General features: G+C 60.6%; 1 protein-coding gene across 2 annotated transcripts; it reads left to right on the top strand.

Annotated features, from left to right (window-relative positions):
* Positions 1-372: 372 nt before the first annotated feature.
* RELL2 (RELT like 2) lies at positions 373-15,159 on the top strand. 2 transcript variants are annotated; one of them, XM_075164029.1, is made up of 8 exons: positions 373-871; positions 5,168-5,381; positions 7,086-7,151; positions 7,228-7,294; positions 7,616-7,804; positions 11,902-12,472; positions 14,101-14,143; positions 14,455-15,159. In XM_075164029.1, exons 2-7 carry the CDS (start codon positions 5,174-5,176, stop codon positions 14,140-14,142), a joined length of 1,143 nt encoding a protein of 380 aa, XP_075020130.1. In that variant the 5' UTR covers positions 373-871; positions 5,168-5,173; the 3' UTR covers position 14,143; positions 14,455-15,159. The 2 variants fall into 2 exon arrangements, with proteins under 2 accessions (XP_075020130.1, XP_075020129.1); XM_075164028.1 differs by lacking the exon at positions 373-871 and adding an exon at positions 1,370-1,954.
* The last annotated feature ends 2 nt before the right edge of the window (positions 15,160-15,161 follow it).

The raw sequence follows: 15,161 nt of genomic DNA on the forward strand, positions 1-15,161 counted from the left end.
CAATCAGGCCCAGCTGCCCCCAGTCACCCCCAGCTGCCCCCAGTTACTCCCAGTTGCCCACTGGATTCTCTTCTGTAACTCTACAGCTCCCCAGTCACCCCCAGCTGCTCACCAGTTACCCCAACTTGTCTCCCAACCACCCCCAGTCACCCCCCAGCCCACCCGCCGAGGGCACAGGGGACGGGGCAGCGGGGTCCCCGCGGGGCACCCACACATCGCTGGGACTCATCCCCTTCCCGGGAGCAGCCCCCGAGCTGCGAGGGACAGGGACCGCCACCGCCGACTGTCACCCGGCCAAGCAGCCCTCCCAGGTCCCACCCCGCCAGGGCGCAGGTCCTCCCGACCTCTGGCAACCTCCGAAAACAACCGGCGGGGTTGGCAGGGAGCGGGGACAGGGAGGCTCCGCCAGGCAGGCAGAGAACAAAAGCTGGGTGGAAAATTGCCGTGTACGAAAAAGCAGCCATGGAGAACGGGGGAAAAACCCCGAGCCTCACCCGCAGCCGGCGAGGGCTGGGGCCGGGGCCGTGCCGCGGGTGACGCCGGCGGCAAATATCTGTCCCCTGTGGGCTGGAAAGAAGAAAGGATGAAAGGAGCAGGTAGTCTTGCCCAAAGGCTCGGAAAACAAATTAGCCAAAATCGGCGCTTGGCAAGGACCTGGTCCTGCCGGTCCCCTGCCCCATCGCTGCGCGGGGCTGGGGGCGAAGGATGCTGCGGCGGGGGCAGCTGCCCACCCCCCTGCAGCAAAGCGGGGTGTCAGAGAGAGCAGGCAGAGGGCAAGGACCCCCGAGGGGCACGCCAAGAGCTGGCTGAGGATGGAGACCACGGCACCGGGATGTTCCCCGGCTTCTCGGCGACGGGATTTTGACGTTGGGTAATAAACGTACGGGAGGGAAACTCCTCGGCGTGCAGCAAGGGGAGCTTCACGCGGGCGTGGGATGGGGCTGGCGGGGTGGCGGTGGGACGGCATGGGATTTTGGGTGCTGTGCTGGCCGCAAGCAGGCGAGAGAACTCGTGTCAAGGTGCGATTAAATCGTGGGTTTATTAAATGATGCTTACTGCGGGGACGCTGCCCCCCGCGCTGCTCCTCCTGCGCGTTTCCCTTTAGGATACCGGCTGGCGAGCACGGAGCGAGGATGCTCCGGGGGACGCCGGGACCCTCTGGCCATGACCCCACAGGGCACAGCTGTGGTTGGGGATGCTCAGAGCTGCGATCCCTGGCACAGTAAGCACTGAGCCCAGCACCCACCGTCTTAAATAAATAAGCTTTAAAGGTGCTGAACAACAAGGGTGTAGCAGCAAACGCGTGGAGCGCGCTGACGTCTTGGCGGGGGTTGCTCACTCGGCATGACGATCGCCCGGCCGCCGCTCCGCAAGGTGCTGCCACCAGATAACGTCCAGCCGGGGCCACCCCAGCCGCCCGAGCGGCACGGCCGGGCCGCCTGGCTGGGGGAAAGGGGCGAGGAGGGGAGAAAGGCCTCCCTGCCTCCAGCGGGATTCGTTTTGCCGGCTGAGCTCGCTCTCTGGAAGCCGTTCGCTGCTCTGGGCATCTTCACGGGCCTTGGAGCGGTGCAAAGAAAGCATCGGAGAGGGATATTTTTAGATGCTTTTTGTGCTCAGAGAGCAAAACCGCTGTGGTTTAAAGACCATTAGCCTGCCGGGGATGTTTGGAAAACTTAAATAAGGGCTTAAGATTCAGGGAGATGTTTGACACCATGGGCTGCAGCATTTTTGCAGAGATGATGGCAATTTTCGGGCCGAGCGTCATAGCGGAGACCCCGGGAGGAGCCTGCCCGCGGGATTGCCGGAGCCGGGCAATCTGGCCGGTTTAGCTGCCACGTGGACAACCCGCGGGGCCGGGGCGGACGATCCCCCGAGCGGGCGCGTTCGCATTGTTCGTGGGGTGACGTCTGTCGTAATGGCTGCGGAGGAGGCGCGGGAAGAGAGCGGACGAGAGGTAACGTGGCGATACGCTGGGACCGGAGCCGGTCGCGGGACGGGGCGAGCGGGGACGGTGCTGTCCCTCCACCCTCTCCTGGGTTGCTACGTCCCTTCCCTTCCCGGCCACGTCTCGGCCCGGCGGCTTACAATTTAAGGGCTTCCAGGCAATGTCATGAGAGGGACCGAAGCCTCCAAGGTCCCTCCAGGACTCACACCTGCACCCTCCAGGGAGCCCCGAGTGGGTGACCCGGAGAGGAAGGGGGATGGCGGCAGTGAGCGGAGTGGGCAGGCAGCAAGCGGGCAGCTGCCTGTCCCGGGGCTGTGGCCGGATTGCCGTTGGGTCTCAGCTTGCGCTGCCTCGGCTGGTGGGGTCACACAGGATGGGGACAGGAGCTGGGACGGGGGCGGGAGGGGACAGAGGATGCAGAACCCAGCCTCTGGAGATGCCATGAGCATCCCGCCCGCAGCCGTGATCCCCAGCACGGTGTGGGGCTTAGCCCCACGTGGGGACCATCCCCACCGGCCAGGGTGGACGCGGCTTGGGAGGGAGAGCTCAGCTGCGTGGATTCACGCCTGCCATGCTGGCGGGTCTCAGGGCAGAGGGGAGCTGTGGCCGCTTTTTTGGGTCGCCTGCGTGGGACGAGGCTCATGGTCTGGGTGTAAAAGTGCTAACGGGGTCCCGCAGCGGGACGAGGACGGAGCAGCCCGGAGGGACGCTGAGGCCGGGGTGGTGGAAGCAGGACGGAGACTGGGGGCATGCGATGCCCGGGGGGGGGCATTGGGAGGAGAAATGTGATCAGATGGGATAACCCAGCTGCGGAGCCGGGTGGGAGCGGCTTGACGGTAGCGGAGCCCCCTCCTCGTCCTGCAGGGGTCCAGGATTTGTCCCCAGGCGGCCTGCTGCGCCGTCCTCCCCCTCCCTGTCCTGTGCCCCCCGGGTGGGGGAGATGCTTCGACACCAGAGGCCGTGGGAAAACGGGAATCTTCCCTCCGAGGAGGGAGGGCTGAGCGACCCGGGCTGGTTTTGCCCGGCGCGGCTGAAGGCTGGAAGGGGGGTAGGGTGCAGCAACGCGTCGGGTGGGCGGGAACGCCTGGGAGGAGAAAGAACGATTTATTGTGCAGGACAGCGTGCGTGGGCACGAGGAAAATGGGAATAAGCTCACCATGACTGCATCCCCTCGGGGCTCCGCAGAAACCCAGACCTGCGAGGTCCCCCTCTTTGAAGAAACAAGGGCAAGGAGTAAACCGCCTTTAAAGTCTTGATCAGCAGAGACTCGCATGATGTTGCAGCTTGTTGGTCCAGCATTAGGAGACCTCTCCTCTCCTGCAGCCCTAGCAATGTGTGGCAGGAGCAATAAGTCTTGCTGCCCGTGGTCTTTTCTTGCCATAGCTGGTCCATCTTGGGGCCTGTGTCCCTGCCAGGACAGCAGACAGACGGGTGGCACCCATGATGCAGTGACCTCCTGAAGTCACGGCCATGGAGGAGGCTCCTGGGCTCCTGAGGGTTGACTCTCGGCCACTTGCAGAGAGGGACAGGAGCCCTCATCATCACATAGTTGAAAGCCTGGAGGAGTTGCAGGTTGCCTCATGGCAACAGGGAGTGTGGTGGGATAATTCCCAAAAAATTAATATTTATATAGATAGACCCTTAGTCCGTAGAGATGGGGTGGGAGGGGTTTCAAGGGTTGCCTCTGCTTCTCAGGGTCTGAGTGGTGACTGGCAGGTGGGGCGAAGGAGGGAGAGGAGCAAGCCTAATGTGCAGTGGCAAAGGAGATTTGGGTGAAGCCTCCCAGAGTGAGGATAACGTGGCGGAGATGGAGAAGGAGGTCGTGGGACCGCCATGGCTGGAGATTTTGAACAGCTTATCCATCCCTTTTTCAGGCAGGAGAGGCAGTTGTCCTGGGGCAGGGTGCTGGGCTCCTTCTCCCCCATCTCCTTGGTGCTGTGGTCACGGTGCAGGTGTCTGCACCCCTCTCCCCCTGCACACGCCGGTGTGGGAACCGTCCTGGTCTTGCTGAGACCCACTTCCACCCCTCTGCCCTCCCATCGCCACGGCTCAGTGCTCTAAAAATCACTGAGAACTTCGGAAAGGAGGGTGCCAGGGGAAATGAGGGCTGGCTGGCATTCGGGCGAGGTTATTCGCCCCGGGGCGGGCAGCAGCTTGCCAGCACCGGCTTCCCTCGGCGGCGCTCCTGTTTGCTCCCTGCAGCTGCCGGCGTTTCCCTGAGCTTCTCTCTGCACCTTCATCCGCTAAAACCACTTCGGAGAGATTTTTCCGGGGTCGGGACAGGCGGGTGCCCTCGCTGGCAGACAGCGGCAGGCTGCCGCGGCAGCCAGAAGCAGCTTGGCTCCTTCCCGAGGAAGGAAGGCAGCCGGGAGCCGGGGGGCCGGAGGATGCTCGCCGCGGTCCCCAGCCGCGGGGATGCGGGGTTGCTAGGAGGCAGGTGAAGGTGAAGAGGAGAGCGCTGCGGAGGACCGCAGGCCCAGGTACCGCCGCCGCAGCGGGGACGGGGGACGGCTGGGGGAGACCCTGCCCGTGCCGGGAAGCAGAGCCGGAGAGCGGGCGGCCGAGATCTGAGCCCCCGGGAAGGGAGATGGGAAAACCCAGGGGAGCCGGGGCGGAGGGAGCGAGCTCGGTTCTGCGGGCAGACGATGCGGGAGCTGCCGGCCGGCTCGGCCCTCCGCCAGCCCGGCTGCCACGGCTCCCTGCCTGCCCTGCCTTTGCCTTTGCCGGCGGAGGCCCTCGGCCGTGAGTAGCGAGGGATGCGGGGGGAGCGGGCTGGCACGGCGCGGTGAGGGTGCTCATCCTCCCGCAAGGGCGAGCGGAGTGATGCCGCCCGCCGCAGAGCCCGGGGGAGGCCGGGGGACCGGTGCCCTTGGGAAGCCGCCTGCAAGGGACGGGGGAGTGCCGCAGCCCGGGGCCGGGCGGGCCTGCAGAGATGCTGCCACCGCCGCTGCCCTTGGGATGCCTCTTGCCGGGTGCGTGCGGGGTGGCGGTGTCCTTGGGAGACCGCGCCGAGCCACCCCCAGCCTGCCCCCTCCTCCGCGGGGCCCCTGCCACGGTGGACCTGGCGGGGCGAGAGATGAGCCCTTGGCAGCCCACCCCGAGCCGGGAGCTGGCTCTTGCCTAAGGCGGATGAGAGGAGGAGGAGGAGGAGGAGGAAGGGCACAGGGAGCCTGGCGGGGGGTGAGCACCAGGGTCTCTGATCCGCCTTCCCCCTTCTCCTAGATCCGCATGTCAGACCAGAACAGCACCAACGATGGGGAGTCAGACCCCCAGCACAGCCTGTCTATGGTCTTCCTCCTCGTCCTCGTCTTCTTCATCATGGGGCTGGTGGGTTTCCTGATCTGCCATGTCCTGAAGAAGAAGGGTTACCGGTGCCGGACTTTCCGGGATGAGCTCGACCCAGATAACAAAGATGTGCTGGCGGAGCTCCAGGCCAGTGAGTGCTGGGGCGACGGGGGCTTGCTGGGGGCTCGGGCGCTGCCTTTCGCTGGCGTGGACCGATGCTCCTTAAACGTGCTTCTGGGGTGAGGGCTGGGGGTGGGAGGGTTACCCGTCACGTGCTGCTGGGTTGGAAAAAAGGGATGGGGTGGCGAGAGCAGCGCGGTGTTCCCTGGGGATTGGGAGTGTGCGGCCCGGAGAGCCCTCTGATCTGCCGGCTCCGCAGGCTGGCGAAGGCTGGTGGTGCCAGGGAGGTGGGAGCCAGCATCTGGACCTTCCCAAAGCGGCGTAACCACCAAGAGATGATTCTGATGGACAACCAGGACCTGCCGAATCCCCAGCGCCTGAATTATAACCCATGTTCCCTACAAGGAAAGTATCCCAAGCCAGGGCACGAGCTGTCCCTCTGCCCCTTTGGCATTAGGAGGTCCGGCACGGGGCCAGCGTGGTGTTTGCTATCAGTCACGTGCTTTTCTAGTCCCTCTTGTGCTCAGGCAGGCCGGAGGAATAGGGGTGTTTCCTTGGGATCTCTGCCCCAGGGGGACCTTCAGGGGTTTTTCCATCACTTCAGGCCGTCGTAAGCGGCTCTGGGGTAGTAGGATTGGGAAGTCACTGCAGCATCGAGCGTGGGTGCAAGCCAGAGCTGAGTCCAAGCAAGATCTGTCATTTAGTGTTCGCATGAGTCTCTGCTGAAATGGAGAAGACACGTTCCTCCGGCTGCTTCCTTGCCTGAAAACAGCCAAATGGTGCTACGTGACTCCTCTGGCTCCTCTATGCCATCGGCAGCGCTCAGAAGGGTCAGGACCTCCTGCTGCCACTTCTTGTGCATGGGAGGAAAACGCGGCTCCCTCAGCTTGCACACGGATGCAGCAGGAGCTTCCAGGCATCCTTGGATATGCTCCTCTGGCTTCAATGACTCGGCTGCACATGACACGGAGACAGCGTCTGAACCTTCCGGGGTTGGCTTTGCCCACTGGAATTGCCACAGCCCAAGGACACATCTCTGTAGGCTTCCAGGAGCGCAGCGGCAGCCCCTGACCATGCTCTTTGAGGCAGCTGCCTACCAGACCACAACTCTGACCTGCTCACAGGAACATACAACTGCAGCCCGGGCTGAAGGTCCAGCCAGCCAAGCCTCCTCCCTCCGAAGAGTGGCCAGAAGCAGGTTGCGATGAATGCTGGGGATGAATACCACAATGGAGCAGAAACGAGCCAAGTTTCCCCAGCACGCTCTTTTAAGCTTCTAACAGCTACAGCTCTGGGGCTTTCTCCACCAGAGATGGTTTCTCCGTATGTAACAGGCCCCAGTGGGTTTCTTTTCCGTGAACTTGTCCCGTTTACCCTTGGAGACTTTTAGCACCCGCAGCATCCTGCACCCATCCTGCACCCCCAGTCCAGGGCTGGACTGTCCCCACGAGGAGCCTTCTCTTTCAACTTGTTTTGAACCTGCCTCCCATTCGTTTCACGCGATGCTCCCCGGTTCTGAAGGAGCAACGCAACCCCCCTCTCCCTGCACACACGGCCGCCGTTTCAGCCATTTCTTTTCCAGGGCGAGGGATCCGGTGTTACCCAGGGGCTTTCGGGCGTGATGGGGGATACGAGGCTTCTCCGACCTCTCCGTCGATGAGGCTGCTCCTGGGGAGGGACTGGGAGCTGAGTGTCCGAATCGAAGCCCTCAGTGCCACCTTTTCTCTTTTTTCAGATGAAGAGGAGGAGCTGAACGAGGACACTGTGGAGAAAATTGTGAGATGCATCATCCAAAATGAAGGTGAGCATTTCCTAGGGCTGGCCCAGAAACTTCTGACTGCTTTGGCTGACACATTCCCTTTTTCCTCTCTCTTCAGCAAATGCGGAGGCCCTCAAGGAGATGCTGGGGGACAATGAAGGGGACATCCCAGTGCCAGTGCCCAGGTGAGGGAAGCCTATACCAGCTTGTGGCTCTTGCAGAGTACGGGAGAAGCAGCCTTTGGGTATCACTTTGGTCTGCAGACCCTGCAGCCAGCCCCTTTCCAGCTTGTTATAAAGCATCTTGCCCAAAGAAGTCCTGCTCCCCTGAGGGCTGCGATGAGTGCTTCACTCCACTGTCAAGGGGAATAGCCCTTCTCATTCCTGTCCTCACAGGAGGTCCCCTCCAGAGCTGCTGCTTCTCAGGGCTTGCCGCACTGAGACTGCACCAAAGTTGGGAAGACTCCTCCAGATAACACGACCTGTCATGTCCTTCTCCTATTGCAGCCTTTGTCCTCACCGTAACAGCCAGGATGGGGGCCCACCACATCACCACACAGTGCATCTGGGCTCCACGCAGGCCCCCTGCATCCACTGCAGCAAGAGGAAGAGGCACCCACTGCATCGGCAAGGACGGTCCAAGGATGGTAAAGGCAGGATGCATCCTGGAGAGACCACCGTCTTCTCAGTGGGCAGGTACTTAAATGAGCTTTGCCAGACATGGCCCATCTGCTCTGATGGACCAAGCGCTGCGGAGAGTCTTCTCAGTTCCCCTATTCCTTTCCCCACTTGCCCCACGCCAGGCACCCTCTTGCTCTTCCCCATTTAGATGCCCCAGTAGTAGCTCTGCAGTTGGGAGTCCCAAGAACCCAGGTACCTCCTGCACCTGGAAATGCCTGTGGTATGTGGCAGGCCATGACGCACCGGTGGCTTCTCTCCTCCTTCTCCGGGAAGTTGACTCAAGCCTGGCTTGTCCTGTTGACTCAGCGCTGGGCAGAGCCCCAAATCCACGTCCTTTCAAAGCCTGCTGTCCCAGCTACGTGCGAGCAGGGCTCTTGCTGCCCAACGGGGGCAGTGACCCCAGTTTTAGGGATCTCATTAGGAGGGGGAGGAGGTGACAGCAGGACCCAGGTGCAAGTTACCAGCCACCACCTCCAGAATGAAAGAGTGGCTATGCTCCTCCAGGTTGTTGCCTCCAGTGATGACTGTAATTAGATGCCACGGGAGGAATATAAGAATAGGGGAGTGTACCCAATACTTCCCACAAATACTCTTCCAGCCCCCACCTGATCTCACCTCAAGGGACTTCCTGAGCTGCCTGTGGTCTCTGCGTGGTCAGTAACCTTTAGTACAATCTGCAGGCCTGCCCGGGTTGCCCCATTCCCCAGCAGAAAGCATGCACAAGAGCTTTAGCAGGGTCTTCCAGGGCTCAGCTCCGTACCACCGTGGTGACTGGGGCAGGGTGACAAGCAACGGCTGCTCCCTGGATGGCTACCCCGGCGAGACACAAAGCTCTGCTGTGCTCAGGTCCTGCAGCAGGTCTTCATTCAGAGTCTAAGCCTTGGTGAAGCTCCACGTTGTGGTCCAGAGAGTCCTTTCATGGTGATGTTGAGCCAGAGTGGGCATCAGGGGGTCTGGGTTTTTCCACCATCACAGCTAGGAGTCTCAGTAGGGAGGTGAACTGGTGGCTTTATGGGGAGCTGGTAAAGGGGAGAGGCATGCCAGACCTCCCCATGCTGAACTCCAGCTAAGATCACACCTTCTGGAGACCGACAGCTTCTGGCTTCCTCTTTGCCCGTTGCTGTCGGCTGTCCTTGGTTTAAGGGGTGGTGTTTGGTAAGCCAGATCTCTGCACAATTGCATATTCATGGCTAATCTCATTCCCTGGCCGTTTCCCAGCTCCATCCACTCCTCTGTGTCCTTCGTCCATGCTCTTCTCAGTCTGCTCTCACTCACCTCTGAGTGCTGGAGAAGGTGGTCTTCTTTCCTAAAGGCACTTTCCCTCAAATCTTGGTTTCCTCTCTTTATACTTAATATCCCGCGTCACATCAGCCTTCTCCACGGGACAGTCATTACATTTCTCCAAGGTTATGTTTTAAAAGTTTTTGCTTCCCAAATCTCCTTGCTGTGAGGTCCAACTGCTAAGGGGCCTATGTGCCCACGAGGTACAAAACCACCTTCAAATTCTGGTTCTCGTTTCCAAGCTGGTCCCTTTGCTCTTTCAGATCCTGGATGACTTTTCTGGGACTGCCCCTGCTGTGTCTTACTGACTGTGAATATCCTCACTGCACAAAATACCGCGGGTCATGACTGATCCTACACACAAGCTCCTTTAACCCAGCTCTTCTGTTGCGATCCTCAGGTCTTGTTCCTCTCTTTTTTTTGCTATTGCTTTTGTTTCGGACGCAGTGGTTGAAAGTCCATCCCCCTTCCCTGTTACCTACAGCTCATTGGCCGAGGCTGGTCTCCAGCTGGTAGGCACAAGCCCATTGCTAAAGGAGTGGAAAGAAGTGAGATTAGTGGAGGTCCACCAAGACCACCAGGGGCTGGAGCATGTGGCGTGTGAGGAGCTGCTGAGGGAATGGGGTTTGTTTAACCTGGAGAAGTCTAAGGGGGGGATCTAAGGGCTCTCTAAAACTACTCAAAGGGGTGGGGGCAGTTTAAATGAAGATGTAGCTAGACTCTTCTCAGAGGTGCAAAAGGCAATGGCCGCAAGTTGCAATAACAGAGATCCGGATAAGACTTTAAGAAAAACTATCACCCTGAGAATGGTGCAGCCCTGGGACAGGACCCAGAGGAGTGGATGGATCTCCATCCTTGCAGATTTCCAGAACCTGACTGGACGGGGTCCTCGGCAACTTGATGGAGGGTGGGAGTGGCCCAGTTTCGAACAGAGGGTTGGACTGGAGACCACTAAGGGCTTTTCCCACCTATATTATTCTATACTTCGGAGGTCATCAGTGTTAGATGATCTGTACTCTCATATTATTGAATGATTTGCCATCTGTCTTAAGGCTTTCCCTAAGCCAGTTGTCAGTGGCAGAGCTCATCTACCAAAGCATCTGCGTCTGACCCTCCATCCTTAGCCCCATCAGCTGCAGCATGTCATGTCCTATCGAACCAAATGCCTTCGCCAACGCTCTCCTGCCTTTCCCCTCACCATCCAGAGGTTGGTTACGTTACCTCTTGTGCCCCCTCCAGTCCGAACCCTGCCTGCTCCTTTGAATCCGTTCCCGGCTCTTCCAGGCTGACATTGCTCAATAGCGTTACCAAGAAATGATCCTGCCACTCGTGCCTCCTCCCCGTCCCTCTTCGTGACTGGAATGTTCTCTGGTCTTCCCGAATCGCAGTGCTGGTGCCATGTCTCCAAATATCTGGATAGACCTGAAAGGTCACATTTGCCGCTGTTGGACCTGACCCGAGCAGTCCTGTGGGTACCTTGTCCAGAGCTGGAGAACTTCTTTTCTTGACCCTTCCAATCATGACTTCCAGTCACGGGCAGCACTTCTGACTGCAATGCTGAGGGGTCTGTAGCCCAATCGTCAGTCTGGTGGCTGTCTCCTTCATCTCTGGCTTCTCATCTGGGATCTGTTCTTACCTCTTGGACCTTTCTTGTCAACTTCTTCCTTCAGAATGGCCGAACTGCCATCTGCTTGACCTTTGGGTCTTGTTCTTCTTTCAAACCCAGCAGTGCTTGAACTTTGCTGCTGAAATTGCAGCTGAGCCTCAGCAGAGCCAGGGCCATCTCAAGCTGCTTCGTGCGTGACTCAAGTGCAGGGAGAGCGGTTGCTGGGTGAGTCATGGGCTGCATGAAGTCTCTGACGTGGGATCCGCGTTCTCTGGCTGGTGGACACCAGCTCACCGTGGAAGAGATTTCCCGTCTGCTGGTCCAGCAGTGGCTTGCATTGCTTACGAAGAGGAATCACAGCATTAGTCACAACCAGCTCACTTGCAATTCAGACTTTTAGGCTTTGCCTACACGTTACCCGTCACAAATCCCAAAGTTATGGTAGATCCCTAACTCCTCTCTTCTCCCCAGGTGCAATGTTGCATCACCTCTGATTATAAATGCACCTTTTGTGGGTGTCAGACCAACTTCTGCAATTGTTCTCCTGCCTACCCTGGAGCTCTGAGCTATTACCTGGTACGTGGTGGAGCCTTGGTGAACCACCTAGGTACCATCCATCACTCCAGGGGATGGCGCACAAGGTGCTCTGGCAGATTTTAGCCAAACAACTTCCCTGGCTTTTGATCCCTGTACCCAAATACAGCTCGCCCTACCAAAACCCTCTCCCTGCCTTCACTTAGGGTGCACTGCCTGCCAAAAACTCTGGCTTTTGTTCCCCTGATGGCGGTTGGTCACTGGGTGCAACATCCTCGTGGTTCTGCGTGGCCGTCCCTTCCTCACCAGGCTCAGATCGTTTGCATTTCACCTGAGTTTCTGTACAAGCTCCTGTTTGTCCAGGTTGCATCTCGGAGCGTTTCTAAGAGCTGTGACCCATCTTGCCGCATGGACGACAGGCTGGCAGGATCTGCACCAGCCAACATCTGGATTCACCTTTTCATCCTTCTCTTTCTGTTTGTTTTGCCACAAACGAAAGGAAAAATGGGGTTAAGTCGGTGGGGGCATGGCTAGAGTGGGGGTCAGTGGTGTTGAATGGGTCTGAAAGGTTGGAGGTCAGCACCAGTCCAGGACAGAGAGAGGAGAACCGAGGCTGGGGGTGCAGGCAAGCTGGAAATACAGCTGGGGGAGAGGAGGGAAGGGATTTTGATCCACCCTGTCCCCATTCCAGGTTTCGCGTCACACACATCGGGAAGAAACCCGCTTTCCACGAGCAGCAGGATGGTCCCCTGCCCGACGGCAGCCGGGAGCCGAGCACGGAGGAGCTGGAGCACAGCAGCGACCGGCTCCAGCGGGAGCGGGTTCGCAATGGGACTGCCCCCGCGGGTGGCCTGCAGAACGGAGCCGTCCAGAAGGGTGCCCAGAGCAGTAAGGGTGGGGAGCAGAGCCGCTCCACCACCCCAGCCCCGAACACACCAGCCAGCTCCGGCACTCGCGACAGCAGGCGGGCGGGCAAGGGGTCCGGCGTGGCAGGCTCGCTGCAGGATGCTGGCACTGCTCCCGGCAGCACGAGCCGCCAGAGGAAGCTCCTGAGCCATCGGGTGCTGGGAGGGTCAAGTCCCAGCATCCCAGGAGAGCTGGTGCAGGAAGGAGCCAGCATCTGCCTGGAGGAGACCGGACTGGGGTCGGCAGATGAAGTGTCGGATATTCACGGGAGCCTGAGTCTGCACGAACAGGCTGATGAGTTGGGAAGAGATGAGAGCAGCAGAAAACTGCCCAGAGCAGAGGACATGGGGCAGCAGGTAGGTTCCTCCTCTTCCTTGTCCCCCTGGGCCGGAGGGTTTGAAGGGTTATGGCACAGCACCCCAAGTCCTGCCGCCGACAAGATCAACCAGCCCAAGCGCGGTGGCGTGAGCTGTGCAGCGGGGACAGGCGAGCCGAGGCTTGCGCCAGGCTGACTGCGGCGTGGGACCTGCCCTGTCCTGCCCACCCTGTTTCTGCTTACCTTTTTGGATGGCATTTTCCCATCCGTTTTCTAATGTCTTTCTAATTTCTAATGCCCCCGAGCCACCATGACAGTTCCCACCCTGCCGGTACCCACACTGCGAGGGAAAAGGCAGGTCACCGGTTGACTTGCACGGGGGATGCTGTAGACCTGCTGCCAGCTGCCTCTCGGGCAAGGGATGCATTTTCCTTCGTGGTTGGGCTCTTTGGGGACATCCATTGGGATCACTTTTTCTTGACCTGGGGGAGCTCTGCTGCTGCACATAGCTTGGTCTCTCCAAAACCGTAGCCTGACTGCAGTGCTGGGGCTCAACAGGGCCAGCAATGTACAGGCAGGGTCAGATGTCTCCAGGAGCCTTTCTTGCCTTGAAGTCTAGGAAATGGTGAAGCCAACTGGTCGTTTCTTGGTTGTTCTTCCCTGCTTCAGAGGGGCTGGTGCTGGTTGTGCTCAGAGAGGACAGCCCATCCTGGCTGGAGCTCGCAGCACCTTGGTATCTCCCAACCTTCCCATATGTGGTTCTGCAGTTGGGAGAAGACCTTGCTGGAGGTGCTCCAGGGCAGCACTGGCGAGGACACCCTTTGCTTGGCCACCGATGGCCCCTGATTTGGGGGAATTGCTCCCTACCACTGCCTCCGGGCTGTTACCACTGAGCAAATGATGCTGTTGGTGGTGGTAGCAGACACCCAACGTGTTCACTCACTCGCACGTTCACCCGTGGTTCTGCAGTTGGAGAAAGACGATTTTCATGGAAGGGGCTGGCAGAAGGCACCTGGTGCGATGTCACCCCACCGGGGCTGCCGGCTTCCAGCAGCCCCAAGAGCCGGCCTCGGCTCGCCCCACAAAACCAGCACCGGGGCGCACGTGGCAAAGCCCTTGGAAGAAAAAGGAAGCAAACGCATCTGGGTACAAATCCCAGTGTGCTTCAAAGCCAGGGACGTTCCCTGGGGCTGGCTCTGCTGGAGCCCCACGGGCCGGGCACGGCCCATGCTGGCAGCCCTTGGCAGGGAGGTGGGATGGGGCAGGACTGGGTCAGCGTGGGAGAGCCCAGGGAAAGGTGCCCAGCTCAACGTAGGCTAAGGAAAAAGCAGGAACCCGCCGTGTTTATTGTTTCCCTCTTTGCTTTCTGGTGGCCGGGCTGGAAGGTTTAAGCCGTTTTGTGGAGAAGGGCAGCCCAAGGCAGCCATGCAGGACAGAGCTGATGGGCTGTAGCCCTTCCCCAGAGACCTGGAGAGGTGGTGACAGGTCCTCCTTCCTCCCACGGCCCACTACGCCTTGGGCAACGGCTGCGGTCCCTCTGGTCACTGGGGAAGCAGCTCTGGAGCCTCAGCGGGGTTCTGCCCACTGGCCCACGGGTCACTGCCGTGGCCAACGGAGACCCGGCTCCCGCAGGAGCACTGACATCCACATCCCTCCTCCATCCCACAGGAGCCCAGCGCCGTGGTGCAGGACCGAGGAGCAACCGTGTGACGTGAGTGCTCGTCCCCAGCCCCTGGGGCGATGTCCGGGGTGGGGTGGGAAGGCACTGGCAGTGTCCCTGCCCTGGTGGGTCACAGCCTGGTGATGGAGAGAGGGTGAACCCCTTCTCCAGGAGGGTCGGTTCCCAGTGCATGGGGTCCTGCAGGGGCAGGTCCTCTTGCCCGCGTGCCCAGCCACAGGCAGCGATGGCAGTGGGCAGCCGTGCCAGCTCCGGGCAGACACAGGGCCAGGACAGCCTGGTCGCGGCTGGCGGGGGATGCCACAGCCGTGGGGACGAGCCCCATCCTGCCCCTCTCCCCGCAGCTCCTCTCCGCTCCTGGCTGGAGCATGGACGGGAGGCGCGCGGCCCCCGGCCCCCATGCTGGGCTGGGGGTTCTGCTGTGGGGGGACCGCGGGGCAGCCGGCCCCGGGCGAGCAGCTACGCGCTTGGCATGGCCGGAGCGACGCGCCGACGTTACAGACAACCGCACTCGGCGCCAGACCTCATCCCATTGGCAATAGGTACCCGACTCCCACCCACTGCACCTGCCCTGGAGACCACCCCCCCCGGGGGACCCTCAGGCCAGGCGGGGGCAGGACAGCACCCAGTCCCTGCTGCCCACCCGGTCCCCGCAGCCCCCCAGACCCGGGGGAAGGATGCATCAGAGGGGGCTGCAGCAAGAGGCAGGGTCGGAGGCAGCGGCTCGAGCCCCCCCGGGGCTGGGGGCAGCACCCCCCCACCCACCCGGCACGTTCACCGCAGAGCACAGCCCCTCGGGCACCCCCGCCACGCAGAGCGGTCACGGGCACAAATCCTGCACCGACGAGGGACCCTGCAGGTCCCCAGGAGATGCTGGCGGAGAGAGGAGCCTCCAGCCCCGTCCCGGCACAGGAGGGGCTGGAGCCCGGCCCGGGGGACAGGATTGCACCCCGGCCGGGCCAGCGGGCAGCCCCGGTGCCTGCGGCGAGCTTTGGGGTGTAACCGCACTGTACATAGACAAGCTAAAACCATTAAAGCTGCTGAACCCCTC

Source organism: Calonectris borealis, chromosome 15 (assembly GCF_964195595.1).
Source record: "Calonectris borealis chromosome 15, bCalBor7.hap1.2, whole genome shotgun sequence".
Lineage (NCBI taxonomy): Eukaryota > Metazoa > Chordata > Aves > Procellariiformes > Procellariidae > Calonectris > Calonectris borealis.